Below are 9,716 nucleotides of genomic sequence, written 5' to 3'. Positions count from 1 at the left end.
TTCCATTCGAATCGAAACAATGTCTTCTTTCGACTCTTCTTCCGATTTTTTTGATGATTCTTCTTCGGATTCGTTCGAAACTTCTTCTCTCGATTCTTTTTCCTCTTCATCCTCCGATTCTCGATCGATGCACGACGTGTTCATCAGTTTCAGAGGACAAGACACTCGCAGTTTCGTTTCTCATCTCCATGCTGCTCTCACAAAAGCCAGAATCGAACCTTTCATCGACGATCAGCTTCGCATGGGAGCCGAGGTGGGATCAGAACTTTTGCGAGCAATAGAAGAGTCTCGTATATCTTTCATTGTTTTCTCCAAAGGCTATACTGAATCTAGATGGTGCCTTAGCGAGCTTGAAAAATTCTGGAATGCCGCAGAACTCATGGCCAGCTTGTTTTTCCTGTGTTTTATGATGTTGACCCTTCCACTGTACGACATCAGAGTGGTGATTTTGGGCAAGTTTTGAGAGATACTGCAACAAAAGTATACTTCCGTCCAGGAGCAGAGGAAAAGATGGAACATGTGCTGTTGGGTTGGAGGACTGCACTCACCCAAGCTGCTGATTTGGCTGGTTGGGTTGTCAACAGTTACAGGTATATCAGTACTTTTATAGCTTTGCTTGCTGGTTTGTTTGGTTTTTTTTTTCCTTCATAATATAAAGAATATTTTTTGACGTTGTATGTTGTATACTCACTCTATGTGTTTTATATTTATTATTACCATCCAAGGAATCAAACTGAACCAATGGAGGAAATTGTTGAGAAAGTTTCGAGATTGCTAAACAAAACTACCTTGTTTGTTGCCGACTTTCCAGTTGGACTGGAGTCCCGTGTGCAAAAAGTTACCGAGTTCATTGAAAATCAATTAAGCGAAGTTTGCTTCATAGGGATCTTTGGAATGGGTGGGTCAGGTAAAACAACCATAGCCAAAGCCATCTACAATCAAATTCATGGGAATTTTGAAAATACAAGTTTCATTGGAAATGTTAGAGAATTTTGTGAAAGGGAAAATGGCGGGATTGTTCATTTACAACAACAACTTCTTTCAGATATCCTGAACACAAATGTGATGATACACAACATTGAAGTGGGGAAAGGCAAGATCAAGGAAAGATTTGGGTATCACAGGGTACTTGTTGTACTTGATGATGTGACCACATTTGAGCAGTTAAATGCGCTATGTGCAAATCCTAAATTCTTTCATCCAGGAAGTGTGTTAATTGTTACAACCAGAGATCTACACCTGCTTAGATCATTTAAGGTCGATTTTGCGTATAATGTGAAGGAAATGGATGAAAATGAGTCCCTTGAGCTTTTCAGTTGGCATGCTTTTAAACAACCAAGTCCAATAGCAGATTTTAGTGAACTCGCTACAAAAGTGGTTACTTATTGTGGAGGATTACCAGCTGCTCTTGAAGTCCTTGGTTCTCACTTACAAGACAGGACAAAACAAGAATGGATAAGCGTACTATCGAAGTTAGAGAGAATTCCCCACGATCACGTGCAAAAGAAACTGAGAATAAGCTATGATGGTTTGGATGATTATACGCTAAAGGATATATTTCTTGACATATGTTGTTTCTTTATCGGCAAGGACAGAACCGATGTTACAAAAGTACTAAATGGCTGTGGACTTCATGCTGATATTGGAATACCTACCCTCATAGAGCGGAGCCTTGTAAAAATTGAGAAGAATAACAAGCTTGGAATGCATGGTTTAATGAGAGACATGGGAAGAGAAATTGTTCGTGAAAGTTCACCAATAGAGCCAGGGGAGCGTAGTCGATTGTGGTTTCACAAGGATGTACATGATGTTTTGACTGAAAATTCTGTAAGAACTTTAAGCACCCTTATCAATACCATAAGACTGTTTATTTGTTTCTTAACTGTTTTGCCTTGCCATGTTCCTTGCCATGTTCCTTAGAAGTGTGCTTAGGCTGCAACACCGTAGCTTTATACATCACTTTGTTTCTAGCCAAAGAAAAAGGTTTCCCATTAGTTTAATGTTTTCCTCACATGTAGGGAACACAAGCTGTAGAGGGGTTGGTTTGGAAGTCGCCAAGAACTGAAAGAGTTTGCTTCAGTACTAAATCTTTCAAGAGGATGCGGAAACTCAGACTTCTACAACTTGATCGTGTTGACCTCACTGGAGATTATGGGAACCTTTCTAAAAAACTTACATGGGTCCATTGGCAAGGATTTACCTTCAACTATATACCCGATGACTTTCGTCAAGGAAATTTAGTTGTTTTTGAATTAAAACACAGCAACATTAAAAAAGTATGGAATAAAACCAAGGTATAATATTAACATTTTCTTTTGAATCGAAAATTTAATCACAATTATTATTATTGCCACCATTTCATTTTCCATTGCTCTCTAATTTTTATTTGAAACATTTATTTTCTTGCAGGTGCTGGTGAATCTGAAAATTCTCAATATAAGTCATTCAAAATACTTGAAAAGAGCCCCAGACTTTTCAAAATTACCAAATCTTGAAAAGCTCATTATGAAGGATTGTCCATGTTTGTCCAAAATACACCCATCCATTGGAGATCTCAATAGAATTCTTCTGATAAATTTGAAGGATTGTGCAGGTCTTAGAAATCTTACAAAGAAGATCTATAAACTGAAATCTTTGAAAACTCTTATCCTTTCTGGTTGTTTGAAGATTGGCAAGTTGGAAGAAGACATAGAGCAGATGGAATCCTTGACAACACTGGTTGCAAAAAATACAGCGGTTACAAAAGTGCCCTTTGCAATAGTAAGATCAAAAAGCATCAGACATATATCCCTATGTGGATATGAAGGATTATCACATGATATTTTTCCTTCTCTAATCTGGTCTTGGATGTCACCAACCATGAAATCGCTACCCCGTATTTCCCCATTTTGGAACATTTCATATGGTCTAGCTTCTATCGATGTACAGAAAAATAACTTGGGCTTTCTATCACCATTGGTTAGCAGGCTTTTACGACTGAGAATTATTGGGGTACAATTCCGCTCTAAGATTCAACTTACTCGGGAATTACAAAGAATTCTTGCTGATCAATTTGATGTTAGTTTTAGCAAAGTGGAAGCATCACATGCATCACAAATCTTAAATCTTTCCTTCAGATCACCTTTGATTGGAGTGGGAAGTTTCCACAGAGTTATCGATACTCTTAGCAAAAGCATATCACAGGTTCATTCCCTGTCCTCTTGGCTTTTCTAACCCTTATCTATTATAATATGTTTAATCTAAAGCTCCACATAATGTAGCATATACATACCGATGCTTTATATCTCAATACTTTGGCCTTGTCAATATTTTAGATTAGTTGTGATAGAATATAGAATAATATGACACAATATGAAAAGCAGGGGCGGATCTCTTCAGAGACCCCCAGGTGCCACTGCACCCCCAGCTTTTATATAAATTTCATATTATGCATACCATTATACTAAAGCATTGTCGTCGCAGCGGTTATGCGGTCCCCCCAGCGACTTAAAGGTCGCGTGTTCGATCCCCTGGCACCTTGCTTTTTATAATTCTATGCGAATTTTTCTTATTTTAATAAAAAAAAAAGGTCCTGGTAGGATTCGAACCAGCATCCCCTTGCATCAAACATGGCAATACTACCACCACACCAGTTTACAATGATGTATATTTTCTGAAACTGTTTAATATATATTCTTCAAATATTTGGCACCCCCGGAAAAAAATTTCAAGATCCCGCCACTGATGAAAAGGGTATACTGAGAAGGTTACTATATTTCTATTTATCTGTTGAATAGCCCAGAGATATTTATTATAATTAAAGGAATGGAACTGATAGAGATTACAATCTGTAACTGCTGGAAATTAATCAACCTCTAGGACTTAGAGAGCCTAGAATCTCCCAAACCAAACCCAAACCATAAAACAACCGATGACACTAAAATTGTCACTTTATTCTATTTAAAGCAAAACTAGCCACCTCAATTGGGCCTAATTGATTGGGCTTTTAAACTTATTCCTCACATACACCTTTTTAATAGGAGGTTTACTAACAATACTCCCCCCAAAAGTTTCACCTTGTCCTCAAGGTGAAAGAGTGGAAACTGATTATTAATAACATCATAAGACTCCCAAGTTGCCTCAAAGTTTGGTAAGTCCTTCCAGCTGATGAGTACTTCTACTTGGCTGCCAGCAGTAGTGCGCACATCTTTGAGAAAATCTAGTTCCACTTTCAGCTCCAAGTCCTCTGAAAGCATAGGCGGTAAAGGTTGAGGATTGACAGTTTGAGTTATAGCTTTCTTCAACAAAGATACTTGGAAAACAGGATGAATTCTAGCTTCCGGAGGGAGATCCAATTGATAAGCAACTTGTCCAATAATTTTGATGATTTTATAAGGACCATAGAAACGAGGACTCAACTTCTCATTAATTCGCTTAGCCAAAGATTTGAGTCTGTATAGCTGAAGTTTGAGATAAACCCAATCACCAACAATGTAGGAAACCTCCCGCCTGTGTTTATTTGCTTAGGTGCGCATCTGATCTTGATCTTTCAGCAAATTAGAACGAAGGTCATGAAGAATGGTGTCTCTTTCCGCAGTTATTCTATTAACCTCATCCACAGATGAAGGAATAGTTGTACCTTTAATCAAATGAGGAGGGTCCCGACCATACAAAGCATTGAAGGGAGTAGTTCTTGTGGAGCTGTTGTAATTTGAGTTGAACCAGAATTCAGCCCACCCTAACCATTTAACCCATAATCTAGGCTTAGCACCGGTTAGGCATCTGAGGTAAGTTTCTAAACACCGATTAGTCACCTCTGTCTGACCATCCGTTTGAGGATGATAAGCTGTACTGAACTTGAGTTTGGTTCCTGCTAATTTGAATAATTCAGTCCAAAAATGACCGAGGAAGAGTTTGTCACGGTCAGAAACAATAGTGGCAGGGAATCCATGCAAACGTACAACTTCTTGAACAAAGACCTCAGCAACTGATTTGGCCGTAAATAGATGGCTGAGAGGTATAAAATGTGCATACTTTGTAAATCTGTCCACCACTACGAAGATAGTGTCTTTACCGTGACTCCGTGTTAACCCTTCAATAAAATCCATAGAAATGTCCTTCCAAACTTGAGTAGGAATGGGAAGAGGTTGCAACAGACCTGCCGGAGACAAAGTTTGATATTTATTTTGTTGACAGATTTCACAGAGGCCACAAACTGCTGAATATCCTTTTTCATGCCCTCCCAGTACACTAAAGCTCCCAATTTTTTGCATGTTCGAAAGAATCCGGAATGGCCACCAATTGGGGAAGAATGATATTCTTGCAAAAGAGTTGGAATCTTGGAAGAGTTACGGGGCAATACCAATTTCCCTTTGTAAAACAACTTCCTATTCTGAAAAGAGTAATTGGGATGATTGGCACCATCTGCAATGAGATCATGAATAATGGTCTGTAATTTATTGTCATGCATCACCTCGGCCTCCCATTCTTCATAATCAGCAAAGTGAATCCTAGAAATAGCTGCATACGTCATGCGACGAGAGAGAGCATCTGCAGCTCGGTTGTCACTGCCAGGCTTATAAGTGATCTCAAAATCAAATCCCATCAATTTAGAAGTCCACTTGAACTGATCTGCACCCAATACACGTTGATCTTGCAGAAATTTCAGACTTTTCTGGTCAGTGTGGATGATGAAATGGTTGCCCATTAAGTAATGTCTCCACTTTTGAACTGCAAACACAATGGCCATCAATTCTCTTTCATAGACCGGTTTTTTTGGGCTCTCTCGGACAATGGTTGGCTCAAAAAAGCCACTGGCCTGCCTTACTGCATTAGTGCCGCACCCAAACCTGTGTTAGAAGCATCAGTCTCGATCACAAATGGAATTGAAAAGTTTGGAACGGATAAAATCGGTAATTCAGCCATGGCCTTCTTCAAAGTGTCAAACGAAAGTTGTGCCTCTTCGTTCCAAAGAAAGTTGTCTTTCTTTAACAAGTGAGTAAGAGGTTTGGCTATGCTTCCATAATCACGAACAAATCTACGATAATAGCCGGTCAAGCCAAGAAATCCCCTTAACGATTTCAAATCCTTTGGCCTTTGGCCAAGTAAGCATAACATCCACTTTCTTTTGGTCAACAACAACGCCTTGAGCTGAAATTATATGACCAAGGTATTCTAATTGATGTTGGCCAAATGTGCATTTTTTATAGTTGGCTACTAACTGATGCTCTTTAAGCAAAGCCAAAACAGCCCCAAGGTGGTGTTTGTGGTGCTCTACATCCTTGCTATTCACCAATATATCATCAAAGAAAACCAAAGCAAATTTACGTAAATAAGGACGCAATACCTCATTCATCAAAGCTTGGAAGGTGGAAGGGGCATTAGAAAGACCAAAAGGCATTACAATAAATTCATAGTGACCCTCATGAGTGCGGAAAACAGTTTTCGGAATGTCTTCCTCCTTCATCCGAATTTGGTGATAACCTGATTTCAAGTCCAATTTAGAAAACACGGTTGCTCCTCCCAATTCATCCAATAACTCATCAATAATCGGAATAGGAAACTTGTTAGGAATAATGATCTTGTTCAAAGCTCTATAATCAACACAAAATCTCCAACCCCCATCTTTTTTCTTAACAAGTATGATAGGACTTGAAAATGGACCGACACTAGGCCGAATAATCCCGGACTTAAGCATATCAGTCACTAACCTTTCAATTTCATTCTTTTGGTAATGAGGGTACCTGTAAGGGCGTAAATTTGGGATTGCAGCACCCTCCTGTAAGACAATGGCATGGTCATGTGTTCTTGATGGTGGCAGCCCTTGAATTTCCTTAAAAACAATCTGAAAATCGTTCAAAACTTCTGTTAACCAAGTGTGAACAGTGTTGTGTTGGTCAGATACGTCAGAAACCGCCTGAACTTGCAATAAATAACCGTCACCTGAAGCTTGCAATGCTTTGTACATGGTTTTTAGAGAAGCTGGCTCTCTTGACAAAGTTGGATCCCCTTGCAAAACATGAAAACCCGATGAAGTTGGAACTTTGAGAATTAAATCGCTAAAATTGGCACGAACCTCGCCAAGCTGTGCTAACCATTCCATACCTAGTACAATATCCACATTACCCAAATCAAATACATAAAAATCTTGTTGAACCTGCAATCCTTGAAGAGTGATAGTCAACTCGAGCACACCCCTAGACACGGAATCTTCCTTCCATCACCCACTTCAACTGTGAAAGAAGAATTTGGTTTAAACTGCAAGTCCAAATTCTGTTCCAAAACCGAGGAAATAAAGTTACGAGAAGCCCCACAATCCACCAACACCATCACCCTATGGTTCAACAAATCCCCCCATAATTTGATTGTTTTCTTGGAAGTAAGACTAGACATGCTAAACATAGATAATTGAAGAGAATTAATCGCACTTTCAGATTCCAATATCTGGTTAGTAGTGTCAGCCTCGTCCTCATCCCCTTCCAAAATGAGTGTATGCAATTGCTTGTTTGCACACCTATGACCTGGTGAAAATTTTTCATCACAGCGATAACACAAACCCTTAGCATGCTTGTTCTGCAACTCTGCATCGGTCAGTTTCTTAAATACTCGACCACGAAAAGGTGCTGATTGAGATGTTGTATTAGCATCAGCGGTGGCAGCAGCAGTGATGGATGTACTAGCAAGTACGGTTAGAAGGGAAGTTCCTCGTGAAACTGCCTGTTTTTGGGGCATGAGAATTGCTTGGGTTCAATAGAGTGTTTTTCTCATCAATGCGTTGAGCAAAATCCATCAGTTCCGGCAAGGTAGAGACCGGGTGTAATTTTAATTCCGCCTTCACAGCCTCTTTGAGGCCATTCAGAAAAATCCCCTTGAGATATTTTGGTTCTGCAGCACGTAATGGACCGGCGTACAATTCAAATTGTGCACGATACTCCTCCACGGACCCTGATTGTTTCAAACTCAACAACAATTCATAAGGAGTTTGGAGCATAGAAGGTTGGAACCTTTTAAGAAGTGCTGCTTTGAAATCTTCCCATGTGGGATTAGGAGAGCAAAATTCCCACCATTGGTACCACGTCAATGCTTTTCCTTCCATAGCTACCATGGCTGCCTGAATTTTCTCTGCTTCAGTTACATGTCGCAATTCAAAGTAGCGCTCCACACGACTTGTCCAGCCAAAAGCATCGTCTCCTTCAAAAATTGGAATTGTTAACTTCCTCCATTTGTCATCTGGATTATGAATCTGCTGCGTCGATCCCTGTTCACGGCGTATTGACAAACCGTTAACAGTTTCAGTTAATTCTTCCACTCTACGTTGTGCTTCAGCCTGTTGCACTTCCAGTTGTTTTCGCAAGGTTTTTACCTCTTCACTCGTGGCCCTGTAATCCTCATATGCTCGTTCCAGAAATTCCAATCTTGCTTCCATTTGTGAGCGTGTTTGGACCATGCACATGGGGAATAGGATCGATTTTCTGATACCAGTGATAGAATATAGAATAATATGACAGAATATGAAAAGGGTATACTGAGAAGGTTACTATATTTCTTGTTATCTGTTGAATAGCCCAGAGATATTTATTATAATTAAAGGAATGGAACTGATAGAGATTACAATCTGTAACTGCTGGAAATTAATCAACCTCTGGGACAGAGCCTAGAATCTCCCAAACCAAACCCAAACCATAAAACAACTGATGACACTAAAAATGTCACTCTTATTCTATTTAAAGCAAAACTAGCCACCTCAATTGGGCCTAATTGATTGGGCTTTTAAACTTATTCCTCACATACACCTTTTTAATAGGAGGTCTACTAACAAGTTGTTACCCTGTAAAATCTTTTTTTAGTGCTATAAGCTTTTGGACATATTATGTAACTACTATCACACAAGAACTGAGTTCCGAGATTGTTTTTTAGTGGACAATTAAACTGGTAATGTCTGTCGTTCACTTGTTCCTTTTCTCTCAATATTAGTAGGAACCCACATCGAGTATTACTATATCATTACTATTTATATCAAGGAAGAAGTTATATAGTTGCTAGAGTCGACAATGTGAAGCAAAGCAAACAAGGTATTCTACATAACTGACGACCGTGCAGAGCCTAATGTTTTAAAGAGAATGCATGACAAGAAAAAATAAATAATGGGATTCTCTAATTTTCTGATTAATCTGTGGTAGAAACAGTTAATGTTAATAAATAAAACTTCATCCACATAGAGCAATAAGTTCATAGAACTGTAGGAGGAATTGTATACAAAGAGAAACTATAACATCTGTTATTGTGAAAAGTACGAGTTTTTGAGCAGGACAGACATGAAAAATCTATGAGGTATACCGAGCTGTAATCGAATAGAATATAAAGGGTTATGAGAAAAAATACCTCAACAGGGATTCAGGGAAATGATTAATCTCTCAATCAGCATGTGATTTAAATTGTCGAAATCAAGGAAAACCTTGGAGTTTATCACCTATCACATAAATCAGACAAACCAATAATTATCAAAAAAGGATATAATGAGTTAATAAAGAAAAGTAAAAACTGAAGCAATGGAGTCAGAAATAGAACTGCAGTGATTTCCAGAAATAGAACAACAATAAAAATTATATAATACTTGCAGTCGAGATACTAAAACCCAAATCAGTTTAGAAAGCAATAGATGGATGATGAGTGAGCTAGGATGACTAAGAAAAACAGGACAAATGTCTGAAGATGCACTTGCAGCAATTGAAGCATAT

General features: G+C 38.8%; 2 protein-coding genes across 2 annotated transcripts; one reads left to right on the top strand and one right to left on the bottom strand.

The window, feature by feature from the left end:
• The first annotated feature begins 19 nt into the window (after nt 1–19).
• Nucleotides 20–3,213, top strand: LOC146896640 (disease resistance protein RPV1-like). The gene is made up of 5 exons (XM_085736330.1): nt 20–382; nt 439–590; nt 726–1,827; nt 2,019–2,294; nt 2,410–3,213. Exons 1-5 carry the CDS (start codon nt 20–22, stop codon nt 3,211–3,213), a joined length of 2,697 nt encoding a protein of 898 aa, XP_085592456.1.
• Nucleotides 3,214–7,584: 4,371 nt separating this feature from the next.
• On the bottom strand, nt 7,585–8,404 carry LOC146896639 (uncharacterized). The gene has a single exon (XM_085736329.1). The coding sequence runs from the start codon at nt 8,402–8,404 to the stop codon at nt 7,655–7,657; it is 750 nt and encodes a 249-aa protein (XP_085592455.1). The 3' UTR covers nt 7,585–7,654.
• Between the last annotated feature and the right edge of the window lie 1,312 nt (nt 8,405–9,716).

This window comes from Medicago sativa, chromosome 8, assembly GCF_051527215.1.
Source record: "Medicago sativa cultivar Bolivia chromosome 8, Bolivia_mono, whole genome shotgun sequence".
NCBI lineage: Eukaryota > Viridiplantae > Streptophyta > Magnoliopsida > Fabales > Fabaceae > Medicago > Medicago sativa.
This window is presented reverse-complemented; position numbering and strand designations above follow the sequence as displayed.

What these genes read in the sequence shown, in the direction of transcription:
- LOC146896640 (XM_085736330.1), top strand. Translation starts at nt 20, where the DNA reads ATGTCTTCTTTCGACTCTTCTTCCGATTTTTTTGATGATTCTTCTTCG. An exon ending in TGGGTTGTCAACAGTTACAG is followed by an intron (nt 591 to 725) that starts GTATATCAGTAC and finishes TTACCATCCAAG; the next exon opens with GAATCAAACTGAACCAATGG. An exon ending in AAGTATGGAATAAAACCAAG is followed by an intron (nt 2,295 to 2,409) that starts GTATAATATTAA and finishes ATTTTCTTGCAG; the next exon opens with GTGCTGGTGAATCTGAAAAT.
- LOC146896639 (XM_085736329.1), bottom strand. Translation starts at nt 8,404, where the DNA reads ATGGAAGCAAGATTGGAATTTCTGGAACGAGCATATGAGGATTACAGG.